Raw genomic sequence first — 24,369 nt, 5'->3', positions numbered from 1 at the left:
GATTGAAGACGTCTGCCCAGGAGGAATGCTGCACCTCAGTCAAGACAGAATCATGCAATGGCCACTAAAAATTAAAAAGAATGTGGAAGACTGGAGACAAATCCAAAATAACATGTCTTCTTGGAGTTCAGACTGGTCTTCCAGGAAGCAATTATTTTATTATGTTTAAACTACACTCTCTGTTGCTTATCCTAATGAGGCACTGGCCCAGTCCATGTGGACAACTGAAATTTTCACTCTTATGACTTGTCCTAACTTTGCAGCTTCCCTAACCTTATTTAATGTTTCCTGATTGTTGTCGTTGTCCTGATCTGAGAGCTGGTAGCACAGTCCTGGAACTGCATTTTTTGTTATTACAAGATGAGATTCTTGCCCAAAGAGATACCATGATGCTTTTTTTTCCTGTAATATTTTTATCCTGGTAAACTTAATGTACAGAGCCACTTCCCTGCCCATGTATCTTAATCCATCATTCCTGAAAAGTAGATACTGACAACACTATCCCGTAGGTTATCCCCCTGTGGGTAGGTGGGTGGGATGCCTCTTGCAGAGGGTGGTTGTTTGATGCCAAATATACTTCTGTTTTTTGTTCCAGGCTTCCAGAATCAATGTGGAAGCACTTATAAGTTCTGCTTTGCTCTGTTGCTTGGTACTGCACATGGCAAGTAACTGGCATTGTAGGCAGACTCATTTTGCTTTCCTGGGTCTTGCTATTTTATTGTTTATTTGCCTGTTGGCTTTTTGAGCCCTTTTTTGCTCCCTGCATTTCTCAGGCTCCAGAGGCTTCTTTACCTCGATAGGAATACTTAAATCTATGAAGCTAAAAGCCTGTTAGGTATGAAGGATACCAGAGATGGAGATTTTCGGACAGCACAATGAATGTAACTTCTGACTTTTTCCATTGAAATCAATGGAAATTTGTGCAGTGAGGTCCCTATATTGTTTTGAAAATTCTATCTTTTTGTCAGTCATTTACTTTATCAGTTTTATATCTTGTTCATTATCTCTCTAGGACTGAACAGGCAGTGGAATGCTATTTAAGTATAGTGAAATTAGCGAAACCTGAAGTACTAAGATTGAAAAGAAGGTTTAGTACTCTTCAGTAGTTATTTTGCAAATAATTCTTTCTAGTTTGTTTTACAGTACAGATTCTGCTTCCTAGAATCAGTACACATTTAAATGTTCTGTGTACATCTACATTTAAAGTTAAACTTGGATAGAGAGGCTTATAAATATTCAATTAGAATTATTGGGAAAATGAAAAGAATATTTTATTAATCTATAATGTCTATTGATTTTTAAATAAGTAGGCATAATGTCTATTGATTTTATTTTTTTAAGCAAGTTGTAGATTGCAATTTAAGCAGACTAGGCATAAATGCTAGCTAGCTTCTTACAGCTTCAGGTGGAGTAAGGAGTATGATTTGAGTTGCTTTACCTCCAGCTGAAAAATATTCCAACACCACTTGAACAAAGCAATGCACTTTCCCAGGGGCTTATCTCCTAGAAAGACAGTGGATTTGCTACATCTGAATAACTACTTTTTTCTCTGAAGATACGTAGGTTTTTTGCCAAACCTCTGATAGTTCTTGTCTCTGTGAGCCATCTCAGTATTTTTGTTAGGTAAGAGAAATAGATAAGATCTTAAATAAGATCAGTCAAGCTGATGTTTTAATTTATTTCAGAGATAAATACTGCTATAAAAAAAAATGATAGGCAGAAAAAAATCATAGTCTAATTAATTATTTAAGAAGGTAGTGGGGAATTAATAACAGTGGAAAAAAACCCCAAGTGTGTTACCTGTGCCTTTTTTTCATCATGTAAGTGAGACAAGTCTAAGATATCACTTAGCATATATGTAAATCTGCAGTAACCCCAGAAGCTGCACTGGGGTTACTTTAGATTTACGTGTGTTACTGAAGTCCCCCTGTAGCCAGTCATCTGTAATTTCTGGACTAGATACTGGTTTTGCTTTCCCATGTTAAAATTCTGAATTCAACATGTACAAAGTCTGTATTAGAAATAAACCCTTAAATCCCCAAAGTTTCTCTCTGAAGGCATATCTTTCTGCTTAAGTAAACTGAAATGCTTAAAATGCGGTGGTGAATTTGGTGTAATGTTTTAGCCCCCAGAACAGGATTTAAATAGGAATCACTATCTTTTCTTTGCTGTCCTTTGAGAGAAATGAAAAAGTGTAAAGATGTTAAAAGAGCTTTGAACCTGTTTGTTGCAGTCAGAATATGTTGGAACTAGTTTATCACTTTCTAAACAGTATATTGAAAGGAAAAATACCAGTTATGACAATTTAAATTTAGAGGAGAATGGATGAACTTAATTCAGTTTTTGTGTATGGAATGAATGATTTTACAGGATCCCTTTAATTCTTTGAATAATCCTTGGTTCTGGCTGCTGAAGCTGCACTTCTCTTGTGAGAATTTTGTGAGCACCAGTACAGCTTGTGGTAGGAATGGCTGAGAGAAAACATTAATGTCTAAATATGGATTAATGAGTTAAACATCTAAAGGAAATAAATCAAGGATTTTCTTGATGGAGGAGACAATGTATCATACCAAAGAGCATATAGGTAGAAGGTTGCTATTGGCAAGTTAGATCTTGAGTCTTTCTTTGCAAGTTACTTAGGTTATTTCTTCACAGAGGGTCACTAATCTTCTATCTTTTTATCTTTGTAGTTTGGTCCTTCTCAAACAGAAATACAAAGCGTTCTGTGGAAAGTCTTGTAGGAATTTTTTTCTCATTAGCGGGCATCATAAAAATTAAGCATTTTAACATTACAACAAAAATCCTTTGTATAAAATGTCTTCTAACATACATCAAAATTGTAACTTCTGCTCTGAGAAAAGCTATTGAATTGGGGCTGATTGTTAGTGGAGTGGGATAGGCAAAAGAAATTTGCAACAAAACTTGAAAAACAACAGAAAGCTTGTGCACAGGTATACAGCTGTTTTTTGGGTGCTTGCACCACTTTCATACTTAATTGTTTTGATGTACTAAAAATTTGCCTGTTATGGTTTATACTTTACATGCTACTTTTTCTTTCCAGTATGTGTAACTTTTTTTAGATTGTATGAAATGTGTATGAGAGAAGCATGGACTTTGAGTCTGGTATTCTGGTTCTTCTATAGTACATGAAAGATGTTGAGTTAATGTATTAAAGACTTTCTGGCTCCCCAGAAGCTACCATGAGCCGAATGCTTTAACCATATATTGAATTGAACCTGAAAGTGTGAACAAGGACATTGATTAGACTAGCTGTTGTGAGATCTGTCAGGTTCAGGAGGAGCTCCTTCCCAGATCCTCTGTGGAGAAGAGGACTGTTCAATGACAATTTTTGATGAATTTGCAAATCTTGCAAAGACCTCAGAAATTTCTTCTGTACCCATAAGTTCAAACTGGAATATACCTTAAAACCTGCCTTTGAAGCTAACACCTGAATGAAACAAAACTTGCAGTTTTTTCCAAAAGGTGTAGAGGATGAAGATATCTGGGTGCTTGATAGTATGGAAGAATAATGATGGTACAGACAGTCCTGAGTACCTGAGAGGCTTTTCCTGGTGATGAAGTCAGTGTTTGTTCTAATTTGAAGTACGGTAAAGGACAGAAGACAGAAGTTTTGGAGATTGATTAATGTCTTTTGTCTTCATATATTTTCAAGAGAGTTCATATTTATAATTTAAATGCAACAGAAAGAAAATCCTAGCCAGAACATGTCCTTGTAATAGAATCAGCTGTTTCTGCCAGTCCATTACAGAGCACACTAATCGCCCATCAGAACTGAAAGTCATTAGGCACAGTCTGCAGTTTTTCAAATCTGTGCTTTGGGAGTGAGTGCCTGTATTTTACCAGTACTTTAATTGGGGATGAATTTTCCTTTACTCTGAAACAGATCTCTTGGCACCAAGAAAGTCTGAATTATCCAACTGTATTAAATGTAAGGGTGTTCAGAAATAAATCTGTGAAAGATGTTTAGATGTATCACATGCTTTTTCATATGAGAAATCTTAGTGATCCAAAAACCTTAGTTCACTTGACATTTGCACAATGTATGTTAGACCTGAAGGACAGGACTGGATGTGGTTATTTAAAAATATGCCCAGGGATGAGGTCAGTCAGTGCCTATGGTTCCCAGCTCTGCTGTCTTTCATTTTGAAAGCAATAGATGTTGCTTTCCTGAGGTACATTCTGCCTCCTGTAAGCCTGAAGATTGTCTTGCATACACCAGTATAAACCTCTCGCCACACTCATTTTGATCTGTAAATTAGTCCTGGGTTTGGCCTAGTACCACTTTGCAGTTTACCATTTTATATTCTACTTCAGAGCATTGTCACATGTGAATGTGATTGTCAGTGTTGTTCCCTTGAAATTAAGATAGTCCCAGATTATAATTTTAAAATTGGGGTAAGGTTGGTGGTTATTACAGTTCTACCTCACCAAAATTGAGAGGACCATTGAATTGCAATTTTTGTCTTCATGGTTAATTAAAATATTCCTAAAAAAATTAAGTATGTTTGAAAGTACGTGTGAAAGAGATGATAGGAGAACGTTTCAATTTAATGTTTGTTTTTCACTGAAAATGTTGGTTTCCAGAACTAAAAGGTAGTTGTAGAAATACTTTGTGATACAATTCTGAAATGAGTCACACTAAGTGCGTAACCACCTTGTATTTCCAGGGGATGAATGTCTTCCTATACACATAATACAAATGTAAAACTTCTGTGGCTATTTGCTTTTGCTGTTAAAAATATTTATTATCTGGGAATGAAGCAACAGAGCCCTTTCTTTCATCACTTCTGTCAAGGATTTATGTTTCAGTTTGGCTGCAGTTTGGAGCCCAGCAGATATAAGCGGTGTCAGAGAACTTTCACTTTTGAGTGCAAAAAGGAATTAAAATTCTGTTGTCTGCTTACAAAGATGTAAATACTGGCTGGCATCTGCTTATTCCAATGGTGCTCAACGTGTGGATTTCTTCATTAAGTAGATGACGACCTTTAACTCTTCCTTTGCAAAAAATCATCAGAGCATGCTTTGCCTGTCCCTCCTCCCTGCCTCTGTTGAGCAGCAGTGATTTGAGAGGGGTAAGCTGAAGTGCCTCATGTAGACTAGCTAAGCAATGAAAAATGACATCTGCTTGTTCTGTAAATAATGTCCAGTCAGAGCAGATGTAATTAACTACTGAACTTAATGGATGCCTCGTGAGGTTACAGATGCTATCAGTCATAAACTAGATGAAGGGAAGGGAGCTTTATATGCTTGGAATTCCTTTTAGAACTAATTACTAAGTATCTTTAAAATTGATTGCTTATGCTTTCAATTTCTGAGAGTGTTTTCACAATATCTATGTGGAATGGACTTGCTGCAGTTTTAGGAGAGGATGGGAGACACCTCCATTGTTGAGGCTTTTTGAGGAACTGGAAAGTTTCTCTTCTCTAGGACTTTATCCCAGAGCTTTACTAGGAATCTTGGTCTTATTTCAGGGGTTACCAAGCCATCCAGCTGTCCTGAGAGACTGGTCTGACACAGATTTTTCTTTGTGTCTAAATTAGTTGAGAAATACACAATTGTAAAGATAAATTTCTGTTGATGTGTCAAAAGTCTTAGCCTACCGTTGGCAAAGAATTGGAGACATGCAGAGTGCCTCTCAAAAGCAACCACCAACGCTTAATTTCTGCCTGTCTGCTTCCAGATGCTTTACAACTGGGGAGTCAGTGAGAAACCAGCCTGACAGAATAAACAGAAACCTTTGGACTGTTGCAAGATGCCTGCTGATGATGTTAATATTGAGCCTGACCATGTACCTTTTCTTGGTTCAACTATAGTGTTGGAGATGGTCTCTCAACTAATGTATTTAAATATAATTTTCTTTACAACCTTTGATCTTTGTTCACAGTGGGTATTAACAGCGCACTGAATGGATATGAGCTGGTGAGCAGGTCTGTCGGAGTTTTCATGAGATGCACGCTGTTTTATATAACTTTTACGTAGGATAAACCAGAAGAGTCGCCAAACTCGCTAAAATTATGCTGGGCTAGATTATTCCATTTTAAATTCAATAAAGGATGTTTAAAGATTTTTATAAATAAAATTAGTGGTCAGGTAGCTTTGATGTCAGCTGTCAATTCTTTTAGAAACAACCTTTTAAGGACTAGATGTGTGTATAATAGAAATGACAACTGACTTAATCATAGATTAATATTAGTACGAGACAACAGGGGAGAGAATAAAACTGGATTTGTTTATTTGTAATGCTCTTGGCATTTTTAGCAGCTGTGACTGTTTCCTTGTGATCATTGCATGCCCAGTCTTGAAGGAATTTTTGGTGCAAGTCAAGACAGAGTAATTTTAAGAGCAGTTTCTAACAATAGCATTACAGCTGCAGTCCTGTATGTCTCCAAGATGACACTCTTTTCTGCATTTTCCAGAAATTTTTAGAACGTGACCTTTTGACTTACATTTCTCAAACTGGTATAGTCTGGCAAAATGAAAGAGACTTTTGAACAGTTGCTCCCATTATTCTGGATGCCTGTTCAGTGCTGGGCAGGCTGTTTTACACGTAGGGTGGACCAGTAATCTGCTTCATGGCCTTGTAAAACTAGAATTAAGTAATGGGAAAGATTAATGAGCTGTCTAAGCCGTGCGTTTTATTCCTCTCAATATTCCCTCTCCCTATTGTATTACATTTTTGCACAAATTAGCCTATAAGGAAGATCTGGAGCATTTAAGTGTGTTATCTCTCAGGTTTTAAAGTACAACCCGTCTTTTATTTACAGAGGACTACCATGCATCTCACTCTTTATTTCGTTGATCCACACGCACGTTTTGGGTAGCTGTTGCTGTTTATTTCAGGGAGTAAGTTATCATAATAGTCTTCTGAAGCTACTGCTGTTGCAATTTATGGATTGTCTGTTATGAGAGCAAATTCACCTTTTTTCTTTTGCTCTGCTGTTTTTTCTATGCTTCTGCACCACATCTAGGACTCTCGAGTTGCAAAATTGAAGCTGTAATCTTTAAATTTACTTTTTCCTGCAAATGAAATTATATCTTCAAAACATAATATTTTATGTGCTACGTATAATTTTAAAATAAGTTTGGCAAGTGTATTTGAAGAGGGCTGCTGCTACAGTTTTTTTTTTTTAGCCTTGAGGAAAACAATCAAGTTGATAGTAAATTAGTTTGCTTGGCATCTAAGGTTGAACAGCTGAGTTACTGTACCTGCTGTTCCTGATGTGACCAGGGGTCTCGGAGGTTGTCTTTAATTTTCAGAAACCCTTTGCTGTTTAACCTCATCTGAAAAGCTTGGGATCAAATACGAAACTAGCTATTTTCTTTACTGTGAAAAGAAAGAGTCTGCTGCTTGACTGATAGCATGAAATTAAAGTGACCCTGTGCTCTTAGTCCCAAATAACAGAGATAGGAATGAATCCTGCAGAGGAAATGAGACTTGGAGAATTGCAAGTCATTCATGGCTCTGGCTAGGGAGGGATGTGCGTGTACTACCCTGCCCTTGGCTGCAGATGCCTACTCCTGGCGTAATCTGTAGCTCAGCTGTGGCAGCTGATTTATTCCTGGGGTTGGGCAACTCTCTGTTCCACCCACTTGGGAATGTGGTTTGCATGCATCGTTTTTATTGTCATCTGCCTATCCAAGTCCCGATGTGTGGTTTCAGTCATGTTTGTTACCATGAGTGGTACCATGGTGTTCTGCGTAATGGTGTATTTTGGGCTTGAAAACATGATGTAATGTACGAAATATGGAGTAGACGCTTCAGCTTACTGAAATATATATGTATCTATCTCAGGGAGTGGACACTGAAAATATTCTGAGGAAAGTGGGAATTCTTGTCTGTTTTGAGATGTATTCTGGAATTATTTTAGGTCAAGTAACCAATACCCTTAATCTTATGGAAAGCCCTGAGGTTAAGTGATATGAAAGATTAGTGGGCAACTTTTGGAGGCATATATTCCTGACAGGTTAATGCACAGATGTGACCTGGATCCTTAGCTTTGCCTACAATGGAAGAACTTTGTGTTGCCCAGGCAGGAGAGCTGATGGGGGAGGGAAAATAATTTGCTATGAGAATTTTGCTTAAAGTTTAAAGGGCTTTTAGCTTTATTTTCTTCTGTAGAAACTGTAATTTGAAATAAATCCAAAGGCTTTTTTTTTCTGCTGACTAGTAAGGGATTTCTAAGCTGAAGAGAAGAGAAAGGCCAGAAGATGCTAAAAACATTAAATGCATCATTGGCTGATTCATGACCTGTGAGTTTGAAGACTGATATAAACTGATTATTTAGAGAAATAGGGTCACCCGTTAGTTAAACAGCAGCGCTTTTTTCTAATTTGGTTTTATATGTTAATATACTTTGCAAATGACATTTTTACTGACACATAACTTCTGTTGAGGTAGAGAACTAATCCAAATAATACATTTAATTTGCTTTGAACTTGTAGTATGTTTAGGGTAGCACTGGGTGAACCAGGTATACTGTTAACTATTCCAGTGCCATACACATTGTCCTGAAGGCTCTGGCACCCTGTCATCATGAAGGTGAGATTTTTTAGGAAAGGGCAATTCCAGGCAATTTGGCTGGTACTGGGAATATGGGAAGATGTGCTGGGACTATGCTATCCATGGCAATTCAGGTTTTGTGTGATTGCAGGCATACACAGTGTACAGTGTGGAGAAGGGTCTGGGAATTAAACTCGCAATATTTTGAATGATACTGGCAAGACCTTGGGTATTCATTTTCTGTATTTTAAGCATCTGTGTAGCTAAGCAGATGATCTAACAGTATGATCCTGAATTTAGTTTCTAAAAAGTCAGTAAATTATAGAAAATATCCGCATCATATTCCATAGGTTAATCTGACATTCAATACAGATATGGGTTTAGTGTTGCTGTTTAAAATTCTTTGCTGATGAGTTTGGGAAGCAAGTTCAGATGTAATCATTTCTAGAGAGAGAAATTGAGAAGTACTGTTTTTAATAACCATTTACAATGATAGGGTGAAAAGAAGGAAATTATTTTTCTTGACAGATTCTGATAGGAGAAAGAGAAGCTTAGTGTGGGGTGGTTTTTTAATCACCATGAAAAATTCCTTCCTGTTAATCTGATGGATGGATTATAGTTTGTCCTTGCATGGCCAGGTTATATTTTCCATCAGAACTGGAGATTCCAGCCCTCATTATATCTTTTCTGTAATGCAAATGGTTATGTATAGAAAGAGATTTAATTAATCCCCTGCTGGTTGGTAGTATACCCTAAAGCAAACATAGTCAGCAAAGGAAAAATATTAAAACATGAGTGCATGGTACCAGGTCAATGAGTGTCAGTGGAATTTCATCATCTGTGAAATATTAACTTATTAACTGAAATGTATTTACTGTTAAAGCTGTAAAAATATTTGTCTATTGTCCCAACTGGTATGATAGTAAGCTACCTTGCAAGAAAGCCAAGGTCAAAGGCAATCTCAGGAATCATGCTGTCCGCTCTGGCAAAAATATGGAACATCCTGTGTAGCGATGGCTCTCACTTCAATTTGAGAGGACTACATTTAAGCTGCCATCAGTGCAGACTCTAGCATCCAACTTTGCCTGTGGGTCTGTGCCATATGTGCAGCTACATATTCAAGGACAAATTACAAGACTGAGAGAAAGTGACAATCTTGAGTGATGGGCTCCTGTTTCCTTCACACTTTTATAACATAACGTATCTGTTTAAAAGATACGAGTTGTAGGTCAAGAAACAAAGAGATTTTCAGACTTTATTTCTGTTTCATATCGTGTGCATATATGTATGCAAAAAGCCAGCCCTCTTTCTGCTGCCTGAAACATTCCTGTTCTCAGATGCAGTTTCTGTATACAAAAGACCACAATAGAATACGTTTTCAGGATCTATGCACTAAACAGTATTATGTAAACAGAAGAACGACGCTTAAAATGTCCAATATATTTTCTCTTCTAGTTTTTTGCTGCCTCAAAAATGATAGGTCCAGTGAGGATCCAGTCCTATTGTGAAACCTGAACTGTAGTATGTTACCATGTCCAGCTGACTTTATATCTGCAGGATCTGAGATGATAAACTTAAGAAAAAAGGAAATAAATATAAGGAACTCTTTTGAAGGAGGGTATTCGAACCAGCTTTTTATAAATTCCATGATGCTGAATTTCTTTCCCAAGGTTCGTTTTTAACTAGTTGTCTGAAAATCTGCTGCTTCTTTTGTCATGGAGAGATCAAGTTGCATGTTTAATAATTATGCCTTTCAATATGGAACTGATACAAAAAATTAACTTGCAGAACAGTCTGTTCCTGTGTTTGGGTACTGCAAGATTTAATACACTGCTTATTTTTTAGGATCTGTGAAAGCAGTTATTTGTTTCCACTTCTGAAAGTTGTGTGTGAATAATGTGCAACAATCTTTTTAAAATATTCTTATGGTATTTATCACTTCATATAAATCAAATATAAATGTAAGCCTCTATTTTGAGGGTTGTATTATTGACCTAGAGAGCAGGTGGGATGGAGGCTGGTTGAAGTAATAATGGTAATATATATAGGTACTGGCAGCACAAGTGCTCGGGGAGGCAGATGTGCTGTCGGAAGAGGCACTTTGAAATCCTGAATGTTCATGTGTTATTCTCATCAGAAGAGTGGTCTTAAATGAAAAATGTCCTTTAGGATAAGCTAGCATATTTATTTAAAGGATTACAGCTGCACCCTCTAAATAGTGTTTCAGACCAAGTAGTCACAGCTCATCACTCTTTTATTAGTTATCTTACCTCTTAAAATGTGATTTATTTTTTCAGGATACATGGATGTGTAATGCCAAACTCCTTTATGGAGTGGGTGGAAACCAGTCAAATCGCACCACCTCCCTCATCATTTCCTATCTAAAACATTTAATCTGTACTATAAGACTGACTCTGAGTAGAGTTTCACATTTATAAGGTATTTGTGAAATGCCGTTGGACCTTTATGTTTTGCACAATTATTTAATCAGTGTTTTTGTAGTGCTACTTCATATGTTTGAAACTACCCTATCCTTTTTAGATGTAAACTCTCAATTGGTCCCACTGCACACATTAAAGTGTTAAGCCATCGTAGGACCCAGCTGAGGCTTCACCCAGTGAGTGTATCCCCATCTCTGGTAGGCATTTTCATTGTCTGTTCTATCCCCTGGAGATCTGCAAGCTTCTCCTGACAGTGGATATCCTCAAATAGGTGCCCTGAAACAGGTCATCAGTTCTGTCTGCAGTCTGCTCCCTCCTTCCTTCCATCTCCAGGAATTTTCTTTCTTCTTCTTCCCTGGGATGTAACTTTTTTAGACATTAACTTACTAGTGACTCAGGAAAAGCAAAGGTCATAATAATGCTGCTCATGGTTGTGTAACTTCCAGCCCTGATGCTTTTGCATTGGCCCCACTGTTAATGGTCTGGTTTGGGGGTTTATAAGAAATGCTGTTACCAGCCCTGCTTTGGAGAAGCAGAAAAGGGCGAATAGCTGGGAGGGTGCAGGCTTGGTGTTTCTCCAGAGGGCAGGAAGAGTGCTGGTGTGTATGGCTGACAGGGTTTTTGAAGGGGATTTTAAGACTAACATGAAATGAGGCATAGTGGAACAACAGGTGTAAAAATTGATTGCTTTGATTGTGCTCTTTGTTGTCAAGACCACAGAGGTATTAAATTTGAACTACTGCCTATTGATTCCCCAGCTGCACTGTGTTTGTCAAGGTGGAGGTGCAGAATGAAACCAATTGCTACATGGAGAGAATAATATTGCAGTTGCATTGAGATGACATCTGCTAGTACTTTTTTCCTTCCTTATTTTGGAAACTCAGTTGATCACAGATTTCAAACAATGATTTCAGGATCAAAGCCCAACTCAGTCCTCCTTTTAACCTTGCACGCATTTATTCCTGAATTAGATACATTATAGGAAGTATTAAAGGTAATATTGTGTGGGTAAAACAAGCGTACAGGAGAGGAAAAGAAAAGGTTTCTGCTCCTGTTACTGGACTAGGATTCCCGTGTTGTGTGTCTGTAAGTCACAGTTACCAGAGCTGTGCTGCTGCAAGGAAGCTTTCTCTATTTAAGTGACTTTTCAGTCCTAATGCCTAGAGCAAAGCTTGTAAACATGAACCCTAAAAGCTCAAAAATTACAAGGTAGATAAAGAGGTGTAAAGGTCACTGTTTTCCTTTTTCAGCCAGTACCATGAAATTCCAGAGCTTTATTCATTCAATCTGAAAATTTCTGGGGCTGACTGTGTTGGAATAAATGGAAATGTGCCATTTGAATAGGAAAAGTACCCTCTGCTAAGCACCTTTTTATATCAGACCTTCTTTAAAGAGGATAATTTAAATACATTGCTCATATGATGTAAGAGATACATATGCACATATAAGTAATATAGTATATACACAAACAGAATCATATACAATATATAAGTATCTTACCTATTTATCCATTTGCAATAGTTAAAAGCAGTTGTTGCTACATAGACTTCACGGTTGGAAACTTCAATTCTTTCCAACAAATGAGAATGGAAGAAGTACCTTTTTAGAATATAAAACACACAACCTGTTATAGATGCTAATGATTTATTATCTTACATACTTGAAATGTTTTGATTAGATCTTGACAAGTTCGTCTGATGACAGGAATTTATTCCTTGATGCTGTAAGCTGTCAGCCTTGTGATAATTCACACAAGAAATTTTTTCAGTACTGTTAAACTGTAATGAAATTTCTAATTGTAGAGAACTCATACTTGAAAATAACAGCATATTTAAGATTTAATTATTTTTTTTTTTTTTGGTAGTTGTAGTAGCTCTAACTTTTTGGTATCTTTGAAAAACTTTGCTAAGTGATGTCCAAAGTATTACTTAACAGACCAGTCATGGACAGTTTGTCAGTAGTATCGTTCATCATTTAAGTCCACATGTACGCCATAACCGAGTATGGAAAAGATTTTGTGGATTTTTTTTCTGTTGACTTTTTTCAATATTCAGAGAAAACTGTTGTGGGTTTTTTTTTTTTTTCTTAGTAAGGATTAAAACCACAGCACTTAGATCAGTATTCTGAACGTCAGAAACTGCCCTTGGCTGTACGATCCGGTGCCTTCCCGTTGTGCAGGGAGAAGCTGCGGGGCTCGGCCGCGCGCCCTGTCCTGCCTGCACCGGCGGGTGGGGGACGGCGGGCGCTGCCCGTCCGGAAGGGACATTTTAAACGTTTTCTTAGTGTTGGGTTTGGTGTGAGGGGAAAGGCGGGTGCTTGTTGCCTTGGTCCCCCCCCGCAGGGTTCGGCCTTCCCTTGCCCCGCTCCCGCGCGGCGCTGTCCGGCAGGGGCGGGGCGGGCCGGCGGCGGGCGGCAGCCGGCTCCCACCTGGTGGCGGCCGGCGGCAGCGCAGGGCCCGGCGGCGGCGGCGGGCGGAGGGGAGCAGCGGCGCGCTGTGGGGGGTGTGAAAAAACAAACGGAACACGGCTTCGAGGGGGTGCATCCATCCCTCTCTGTGCCTTGTGGGTGCTCACGGTCCGCTTACGTAGATAAAAACCTTAAAATTCCCCGTCTTGCTTTGCTTTTGCTGCTTAGGTGCAAAGTGCTGCTTTTAAGTGGTTCTTTCATTGGCCTTAGATTTTTCTTGTGATAATATAAAACAAATAATGTGTACGTTTGGAAAAAAGAATGCACAAAACCTACTCTGTTGCATTAATGTTTCATTCTGGTGAGAATGTGGGAAAATACAAGCAGCACATTGCGAACCACACTGACAGGTGGTTGGGGTATGATGCTGATGAGGTATGCAGGACAGCCCTAATTACTGCCTTATCTGTGTTTAGACTTGAATTCCAAAGTTGTATTTGCTCTGTGGAGTGCTTGTGATTTTGTGACTGCAAAGCCAGTGATTAGTCAAACAAAATAAGTAACTTTTGTACCCCAAATGGCCGTGCTGTGCATGTGTGCAGATTCACCTCTTCAGCGCAGCAGTACTGTGCATAGTTACACACTGAGCATGTGTTTGTGAATGGCCAGTTTTTTATTAATTTCACCACAGTCATTTATTAGTAAATAAATGAGTAATAATAAGTAAAATTAACTCAAGGTTTTCATTCTTTTCTTGTCTGTTTTTTTTTTTTGTTCCCCCCAGAAAGAGCTCAGTCTCCCCAGAAGAGGAAGCTTGTAAGTATAATTACTCTTTATTCATCACTTGGTTTGTTTTGAACATATATAACTGTTCAATTGTGGAAATTGTTTAAATGGGCAGATACACTGTTTTCTCTGTTAGCATTTTCAAGAATCTGTCATCCACTTGGAAACAGCTAGCTTGCATTTCTCTGAGACTGAAGCCTCTATTCATTTTCTTAAGTGTAGTAGGAAAACTAGTAGTAGTGTAAGCTTACTTCTAATTATCAGCTTGAGCTGATCCTGATACGGAAGTAGCTGCGGTGTTGAGTGTTGCTTGCACTGACATCACTGAAGTGTCTCCACAAAAGTCACTGATTATTTATGTGATATGCACAACTTTGATCACTGCTCTTCAAACAGTGTGTTGACAGAAGTCTAAGTACACAGTTCCTGAGCCATGCAGGTCAGGTGTTTGTGGAGTAGTCTGTGTAATAGAGATACTTTGACAAAGTAGGAAATGTCAGGAAAAACAGGCTTTTAAAAATGTGGTATAAACAAATAGCAATTTTTTAAAAATACATTATGATGTTTAAAGAACTTTAGTGAGCTAACATGTGTTTCAATGATATTATGAGAGCTTAGCTTCTGCTATGCTTACAGATTTATGGTGGAAGAAATTGCATTATTGATTGCATTATATAAAAGAGAAAGCTTTTGTACTGCCTGCTATTACATTATGATTTAAAATTGTTTCCCAAAGCTTGTAGACTACAGACATGAAGCTCACAAAAGCATATAACCTTTCTTCCTCAGGTTTCTGGTTCTAATGAGAAATGATTTTCAGTCTTTCAATGTAAGCTACCCCCTTTGTGTAAGAAACAGTGTTTGGAAAATGCTGTGTAACGCCAGTGATTCAGGGCTGAACAATACAACAGATCAAAAGGCCTTTTTTTTAAAGTGGGGCATGACCAGACCTTTTTGTTTAGTTGTATGACAATGGTCAACTAGTCAGGGAGTTATTTAAGGAACATGAAACACTGGCTGATTTTTTTTTTTTTTTTTAACCAGTATGCCTTAAAGGCTAGCTTAATGACATTTGATAGATTTTTAAGAAAGATGGTGTTCATGATTTGGAGATTGTGAAGGTTCTTTGAACAAATAGTGGAGCAGTCAGTTACCAGTAAGTTTTTTGCTTGATGTAACTTAGATATTTTTGTGCAAAACTTTGGGAATAGAAATTGAGGATGCCAGAGATATTTCCTTCCATCATTCACGCATGGAGGTGGGTATGACACAAAACTACTCATGTATTTACATTTGAAATATCTGAGATACAAATGAAGTGCTTCATTTATTTAGTAGTAACTAAACCGAATGACTGAATGTTTTCTTTCTATATTGATTTAACACCTTCAGTTTTCATTACTTCACTTTAGTTTTTTTCCACAGTGAGTGCCTTTTAAGTCATCCTTATGTGAAGAAATTTAGCAATCTGTGTCAGGAAGATCCAGGCCATAATTTTTAAGCACAAGGTTGCAGCTGTTAGTGAGACTGAAAATCTATGAAGATGTTTTCAGTTAGTTGCCTGTGTTATATAGTTGATTATTTGATTGAAGTTTCTGGAATTACAGATTCTGTAGCCAGTTCTACCAAATGATTTTTTGTTGTTTGAAAAGTTTAACTATTTAAGAAGTCAGTAGTGTCTTGTGCCTTGTTTATGTTTGTGTTGATGCAGTACTGTTAAGCCTATAGGCTCCCTGAAAAGGGTCTTGTGGAGCTGATGTACGCGATTTGCATATCCTAGTATCAGAGTGTTTACGTGATTTTAAAAAAATTCACTTAGTCTTTGAATCAGGAATCAAAGAAATGTATATCAAAAAAAGGAATAATGTGTGTATATATATGTTTAAAAAAAGTATAAATTTGTTCAACCATTCTGTCAAAAAGGGTGGCCTAATGATGTGCACTTAAATACAGACTGTAGGCAGTTCTCAGTTCTTTTGGAAGCTTTTTCTCTGCTTGAATCAACTTAGCAGTGAGCCTCATAAGCAACAATAAATTCTGAAAATAAAATTTATTCTGAAAAGCTGTTGTTGTGCTGTAGCTAATGAGTAGGGATACTTATGGATGTAGCTAGGTCCTGATTCATTGACTGTCATTCATTGACTTTTGTTCGCTGACAGGAGCAGGAATTGACAGAAGGGAAGAAGTATCTGGCTTGGAGCCAGAAACCCTCAAGAGGTGCATCCATTTTCTGCACAAACTCTAGCCTTTGTGGCAGTTCAGTAGCAACTGTATTACATAGAAATATACAGCCACTCAGCATTTTTCTGTGTGCTAGCCTGGAGGCTGGGGTGCATTTACTTCTGTAAAAGGATCATATTTGGGGAATAAGTAATTATTTTCCAGCTAGCCAGAAGTAGAATGAAGACTTGATTATTGCTGCTTGCTAGGCGATTGCTTTGGTTGATTGTTGAGTTAGAAAGATTTTTGACTGTAGATTAACTAGAGTATTTATCATGGCTGATTGGAGAAGGGCAAGCTCTTCCTGGCAATGCTTCTAACTTTATCTGACTCTTGTTGCTTCATATTTGCCTGAGTCAATCGTAGTAGTCTCTATTTTTCTGCAGGAACTGATTGTAGGCATGGACAACAACAGTTGCTATACTTGTTTATGCTAAAGAAAAGCAGTGGAGTTAGATGTGTCTGTATTTTTGGCAGGAGAGCATGAGGAGACCATGAGGACTCTACCTAAAGAAGGTCTTTGGTAGAAGCTGAAGAGAATGAATGGTGGGATGAAGCCTGTGATGTCTGTTGATTAGTGACTTTGCTTCCATATTAGCAGAAGGGAGCACAAGCACACCATAAAAGATGGCTTTCTCCTTGGGAGATCTTTCAGTCTAATCTTGAAATAATCAGCACAGAGTGAGCAGATATGTAAAACAGATGGGGGAATTATATGCAGGGTGACATTAAGAGGGATGCCTGATTATTTAGATACCATTTTGTTGTTAATGTGCTTAAAGCGTGTGTGTTTCTGTAGGGTGGTTATGTTTAATACACTAAAGGAAATTACACTTAGCTGAGTTGTAGACTGCTAAGAGGTTGAATAATACAAGTATGAGAACAGGAACAAGTAGTTGTGTTCTCTCTCTGGTGTGGTTCAATAATCAGAGTTCAAAGTTTTCTTTTAATAAATTATGCATATAAATGTATTGGTTATGTTTTTTCCATGCTTTGTTCACAAAAAATAATTACCATTCATGAATATTTTCTTTAATTTCAAATAGCAAATGTGAAGTGATAGACCCAAACTTTGATCTCCATCCTATTAGTGGAAGTAGTTTAATTATTTCCAGCTATTACCCTGTTCTGTTCTTTTGGTGCTACAGTATGTACAGAGATTGTTTTTTTTGTATTGTTGGCTTCAGCTTTCAAATGGTTTTGATGTGCACCTGCATGTGAAGCGCACTAGAGACGTTCCAGACTTGAAAGGACAAAGGTGGGGACTGCACAGCAAGATGAGGCTCATGATGAAGCGCTCGTGTGTGTTCATGTGTGTAGCAGCAACTCGGCATCCAAAAGACCAGGCTGTGAAGTGCAGATTTTCATTGTGGCTGCAGAATGTGCAGCACCATTCTGGAGCTCACTGTTCTGATTGCCTCCTTGGATAATCAGCAGCCACTAAATCAAGTTGAGGTTGCATTTGAGCCATCTGGTTTCTTGTTCAGTACCCCATTTTTAATAATTCAGTTGTTTATAACATGAACTTTGTTGACCCGTTCAGCTTTTTAATGAAAAATGTGGGTTCATATTCGAAATACTCATGGTTTCTTAGGCAGGGTTACTAGCTTGGGTTGCTGTAATTTTTGTACTATCTAAATGTAAAATTTTCTAAAAAGAAAATACTGCTTTCCCACGTTATATCTAAATTTGAAAAGAGTAATTTCCTCAGAAAACTAAATTTGCTAAACCAGTTTTTAATTTTGGATGCAAGTTATTTTTGTTAATTCCTTCCTGCTATCAACCATCTGTATCAAATATATTCTAAAGTCTGTACAAATGGAAAAAGAACATGGTAGCATAAGAAACATGAAAAATAATTATAATCCAGAATATATCCAGTAAAAACACACATTTAAATAAAATTTTACAAACTGCTGTCTTGGTGGTGATAAGTGCTGATAAGAAATAGTATTTACCTGAAGTTTTTATGTCTATCTTCATGAAATGTGGTAAGCAACATAATAGTGTTTGCTAAAGACATATGCAAGGCTTTTATGGGGGTCTTTATTCCTTCTAATCTCTTTTTAAGGCAATTTATGTCCACTGTGGGGCTCGTTTTCTCTTTCTCTCCCTCCTTTTCTGCACTCCCCTTCTACTTACAAACCTCTGAAGGTTCTTAGTTTCTACAGCCCTAGACATTTCATAGGGTGTTTCATTAGACAAGTCTTCATCATAATTTGTTAAATTTACTCCCAGCTTCCTGACAGTAAAATAACACACAAACACACCAAGGAATTTCTTTGGGAGGATATGCTGAATACCAGTTTATATCAGTGTCTACTTGTATTCTTTTTAATGATTGGACTTTGGAAACAATGGCAGCTTGATGGCAGGAAAAAAAAAATTGGCCTTCAGTGCTGGTTTATGTCTTTATCTTGCCATGCTCAGGTGCTGTGGGAATTTCCTCTGTATCTGCAGAGAAATGGAGTATATCATTCCGTTTCTGTTCGTCTTGGTGGGTAAGTGTTTCTGCTGGGGATCGATCGATGCTGTTTCCCTGCCAGTAGCAAGTGCTGTGCCTCAAGTGTGGAGAAGTCAAAGTGTTAGAAATGGAGAAAAAAATGGTTCTGAAAAGGAGTGGGGAGTTTTGCTACTTTTGCACTCTGTTCTGTCTTGGATGTGGAAATAGAGTAAGAAAGAACGCTTCCATTCAGTGCTTTTTGTTTGTGATACTTTTTATAGATGGGGAGAGAAAGAGGTGGTATTTTCTAACCACTCCATCCTTCTCTGAGCTGCATAGAAGCAGCTCACAAGCAATAGATCAAAAATAACCTGGTGCTCCTAAACTGATATGTGGGACTGGCTCTGGAGGTGGAATGTGCTGAATTATTCCTGCAGGGCTCCGTAGGAGTGTTGCTATTCGTATATTAGGCTTTAAAAATAATTTGAAAGCATTGTTTCTATAAAAGAAGTGATTTAGTGAATAAAGGGGATTTTGGTGTTCTGTATATACTGTAATCTCAGAAAGAAAGAATTTATGGAGGTTTTCATCAAGGATTTAAAAGTGAGAAAATTCTTTTGTGAAGTTTTTATTATCAAGTTTCCACTACTTAATCCAGCTTCTCATTTAATAAGTATAATAAAATTATACATAACATACCAAATTTGTACCTTTTGTTGCTTGCTGTGCTTTCTTACTCTGAAGGCATGGTGTGGGGAGGGCAGGGGCTCTGGTGGTTTAAGGAACAGCCACCCTGGGCACCCTGGCCCTTACTTTTGAGACTGGCAGTTTGTTCTCCTGATGGGACATAGCAGTTGAGAGGTGTAGTGTGGGGCACTCCTGCTGTGATTTGAATCGTGGTAGGATCTGAAGATAGGAGTTGTAATCTGGAATTTGACTTGGTTGATGAGTACTTGTGAATAGCAGTCTTTACCTGCCTAAAATCAGTCTTTAACATTTTAAAGTCTATCAAAGATACATATTTGGATTTGGGGGGGGGGGGGGGAAGCTACCTTCTTAAAAATGCGTGTTTAAAAAATAATGTGGATGTTATTTTGGGGCAGTTTTGTTAATAGCAAGAAATTGATTTTGAGCTGATTGAAATTGCCATTTGCAAACAAAAATGCAAGACTTGCATTGTACAAGGGAACGCTGTCTCCTAACGAAGGTGTTTCCCCCCACTTTCAGCATTTGGCTCCCTAGGCTGCTGTGATTGCTGTTGCTCTGTTTTCAGTGCTAGGATCCATAAAGTTGGTGGCTGAAATGCAGCTTGGGAGTTACAGGAAGATGTTTTAAGGTTAAAGTTGTGTGTGTTCTTAAGGGGATTGATTTCTGAAAAAGGGATGGTTCCTGTGTTCCCCCGCCGGTCAAGAGCAGCTGCTCTTTGCACTGCTGATGACTCTGCAAGGGCTTTGGGTGGGAGCAGTGTGAGTTTTCAAGCTGCTGTGTGAGATTTCCGCCAGAATCCTTTCAAGCGTGCCATCGCTCCCTTTGGCTTGACACTTTCCTTTTGATTTGGTGAGAGTGTCTGATTCTGCTCCTTGAAGCCCAGAAGTTTGTCGCCGATTTGCTGCGGGCTCAGCCTGAGTGTGTCAGGACTGGATTGCTGGCTGCGTGACAGGTCAGATGGCTAGTTTGTGTCCCGGACTTCTATGCATCTTCGTTTTGTACTGGGGAGCTTCATTTCCTTTCTCTGGATGCTATGAATAGACTCGTAGAAGATTTTTTTTTTTTTTTTTTAAATAATTAGGTTTTTGACATGAGCCGTGTGATTAATCTGGACCATTACTGAACTCCTGAGGTCTCTGTGACACTGGGGTTACATGAAGAGCTTGGAATTGCACTGATTGTTCTGTGCTCTGCCTTGGAGTGATAACGGTGGGCTCTCCTTCCCGGCTTTAAGCCTCTTGTGCTGGGAAGAAACATAAGGTATATCAGCACAATGATGAAACGGAGGAAACAGAGGCTTGGAGCCCCGTCTCTGCGGATCCAGTAAGGAGTGTTGTGAAAAATAAATTGCACTTAAACATTTCAAATTGAAACTATGAAGAAAAAGAAGCCAGAATTTTCCGTGCCCAACAGACATTGCTTTTATTTGTTAGAATCTTCTTTTATCTGTCATGCTTATTTGGCTGTACACAAAATTTCATTTGGAAGCTTTAACATTTTACTTTTGTGGAGCATTTACCCTAAAGTATAGCCAAAAAAGAGCAATACTTAAATGTTTTTAAATGGGGTACATTGGGGTTAGGTTTTGTACCAAGCATTAATTAATGTAGTAAAACTGAATGTTTGTAACTATTTTTAGTTTGATCACTCTTCAGATTTAGAAAGTGGTTTTAATAATCTGCCAGAAAGCTCTCACAGGGCTCAAATCTCCAGAAACCTTTGCTACTTTTATTATCTTTTAAAATTAAGAGTGCTATTGAAAACTGTTAGATTTGAAGCAAAAAATCTTTATTTACATTGCCACATGCAGTTCTACAAATGAAATTTAAACAAACAATTCCTTTTTAATGCCCGTGTCCTTTGTAAATGCTTTGAAATCTACTAATGAAAACTGCTATTTATGATGTTTGTAATCATATTTATTATTTCTAGTAGGTAAAAATAAGGAAATTGTAGATTTAATACTATGTTTGTGAGTAGAGGAGGTTAAATGAATCTATCACATAGTCAGTGAAGGGAGGAGCAGGGTAAAGAGACAGACTTAACCTTTTCTGTCTGTGGACTGTAAAGCTCATCAGCTGTTTAAGCAGAGATTGCTAGTGGGGAGGATTTCCAATATGTGAAGGTTACTTACTGATAAGTATTTGGATTCATTAGAAAATTTAAAGCAACGAACGTTGACAAACATGCTTGACTTCAGGACTTTCAGTGTAAAATGTCTGAACACCAAACAAAACTGACGTATGCCCCACATTCCCCTTTTGCTCACTTTTATGTTTAAATATGGTAAATAGAAACTTCTTTCATCCCTCAGTCAGAATCAAAGTTATAATTGTAAGAATATGGTGGCACTGGTTTGTATTCTAACATGTCAGCACACGTTATAATACCAATATTTGTAAGTTAACTTTCACTTTATTTCTAGTGAAGGACATCTCATCGTGTATAGTTCAATAAAGTAGGTGTTAGAACCTCTTTTTTATGTTTATGTAGAAGTCTGTTTGCAGCTTTTTGGAAAGTGGCTGCTTTGGGAAATTTTCTGTGCTCTCTGTGTATACCAGTGTGTGCTGGCTGCTAACCCTGCAAAAGCAGTGTAGTTTATAGAACTGAGCACAGAGCTGGGGATCAGTGTCCTCAGCTGTAATCCTGATGCTACAGTGGATGTGCTATGGATGAGTTACTTAACCCCTTTGTGCCTCAGTTTCCCCATTGCTAAAATTAGAATGAAGCCATTTTGCAGTGCTGCTTTCAGGCTTAATTAGTTGTTGTTCTAAAACACTGTCAGTGCTAAATGTGGTTTTCTAGTTAATGGTTTGTGTAATTCATGTTCTCACAGTTGTGTATTTCTATTGTTGCCACAGCCATGGTGTGGAACCGTGGCTCCCAAATTGTGAAGGCTGTGATATAAATGGTCCATGTCTGTTACTGGTGCCATTATCAATTTGTTATTTTTTCTCAATTAAAAGTTTTACATTAAGGATTGACAGTGGTGTGTATTCCAGAAAGCCTGGGTATCACTACTAAAAAGGATTTAGATAATACTGTATTGGAAGATTTTCATAGTGGAAAAATAATGTTGCAGAGATATTAAATTGACTGAAAAATACATTTTGATTTGGATGATAATTGAAAGGATGACTTTTGACCACTTAGTTGATTGCATTTATTAAGAAGATATAAATTGTATTTTGGAAGTATCGTTTTTTTTTCTGTATTGAAACAGAAGATGTGATACTGACCCTGATTTATTTTTTTTTCCTGCTGTGATACCTTGTCAGAATCTCCTCTCCTTTGTACTCCCACTGCCGAGGAAATGATGTTCATCAGCACATGTTCTCTCCTACATCTGCTCCAGGTCTGCAGCATCTTAAATTCCCATTTAGTGCTGACTGTGCACTTGTTACTTCTCCTCTAGTATTTTACCTGAACTCACAACCCCAGAGCAATCCGTCTAGTCCATGCTACAGCCATCCTTTTCAGTGGAGGTAAGGAGAGGTATCAATTAGGAATTTCTAACAGTTTGGTGTTGGTGTAACCATTTATGACCTTACCAGCTTTATAGTTTAAGAGAGTAATATCTAACAGAAGGGAACAGACTTGTAGTCATAATTTATTTCCAGTCATTTAGTGTTCAAGTTGACGTTGCTTGTTGGTACAAATTTTTCTAGTTCATGTGTGGTTTAAGGCCCTATGTAGGGAAGAAGATAAAATGAATTAAGGAATGGAAACCTGTCTGCTTGTGCATACATGCAAATTCTTGGTTGTACCTTGTGCTAGCTTCTGAGTACTGTGCAGCAAAGGAACCCTCACAGGCATGGCTGATGGAATGAAAACCAATTTAAAAGTGAAACAGCCTAGAGTGGTGTCCTTAAAAAGCCCTGCCTCGAATAGTGGGTCTGTGCCAATGTACTGCACTGTTCTTTTCACTGTAAATCCACATTAGTTTCTTACAGAAGTTAGCAGGCTGAAGTGTGTCTTCAAACAGGATCTACAAAGGATAGTGAGTAAAATCAAGCCTGTTGTTAGCAGGCTTAAATATGGGCTACAAGAGTTTGTAAACTGAAAAACGTCCAAGCCAGCTCAGTTTGTATTAAAGCATTTGAGATCTTGGCTGATGTATTTTCCCCTCAGGATTAGCTCTTCCTAGCACGTTGTGCTATTATGGAATGTGAATGGCCATCAGCAGCCCCAGTGGAAACCTTCAGCTTCTTCACAAAGAGGAAATTTCACCTAGTGAGCCACTGACAAAGGCTAACACAAGCTTGGAGATCTTTATGTGTGCGGTTATGAAATTGGAGCTCAGTGGTACCTACTTAAAACTTGAGCCAGCATAGCCATCAGAGGGCTGGTTTTGAAGTTCAAATGCTGCATCGTGGATGCAGCTGGTCAAATTTCAGTTACTCATCAGGTGGTAATGCAATAGCCCCTGAATCTCGACTGTTATTTCAGAGGGAGAGTGCTCTTGCTGGCCAGCTCTGGTAGGAGTGACCAGAAAATGTGAAGTTGAGCTATTTTAGTGCTCTGTCCCTCTAATGGAGAGTAACATATATTACATCTGTTGAGTGGAAATCAGGTTGTCAGCAAACGAAAGGGATGTTGCATGTGTCTGTACTTAATGTGCACTGCCATGGACAGAGAGGTGCTTGCCCAGCGTGCCTGCTGCTTTCCCTGCACGCCGGGCAGCACTTGGTGAAAATTCTTAATAAGGTGCTCATTTTGGCAGCACTTGCAGTGAGAGGAAGAGCAGTGACTAAAGAGGAGTCTCCTAACATTTTAGTGACATTGTCATCAATATAATTTTAAATAAGTTTTGTTATTTAAAGGCTGGTGTTGGATAATGTTCT

General features: G+C 38.1%; 1 protein-coding gene across 8 annotated transcripts in view; it reads left to right on the top strand.

Moving 5' to 3' along the window:
• Window positions 1-24,369, top strand: part of MAST2 (microtubule associated serine/threonine kinase 2) — a 198,158-nt gene that overhangs the window by 71,572 nt on the left and 102,217 nt on the right. For 5 of the 8 annotated variants that reach the window (XM_074876154.1, XM_074876153.1, XM_074876152.1 and 2 more), the window contains one exon: window positions 14,153-14,184. In XM_074876154.1, coding sequence (XP_074732255.1) covers window positions 14,153-14,184 — 32 coding nt within the window. Of the gene's footprint in view, window positions 1-14,152; window positions 14,185-22,803; window positions 23,011-24,369 lie in introns of all 8 variants that reach the window. The other 3 variants (XM_074876149.1, XM_074876151.1, XM_074876150.1) reach the window with 1 other exon arrangement.

Source organism: Strix uralensis, chromosome 8, assembly GCF_047716275.1.
Source record: "Strix uralensis isolate ZFMK-TIS-50842 chromosome 8, bStrUra1, whole genome shotgun sequence".
Classification (NCBI taxonomy): domain Eukaryota; kingdom Metazoa; phylum Chordata; class Aves; order Strigiformes; family Strigidae; genus Strix; species Strix uralensis.
The sequence above is the reverse complement of the archived record's forward strand: the minus strand, read 5'-3'. Positions and strand labels throughout refer to the sequence as shown.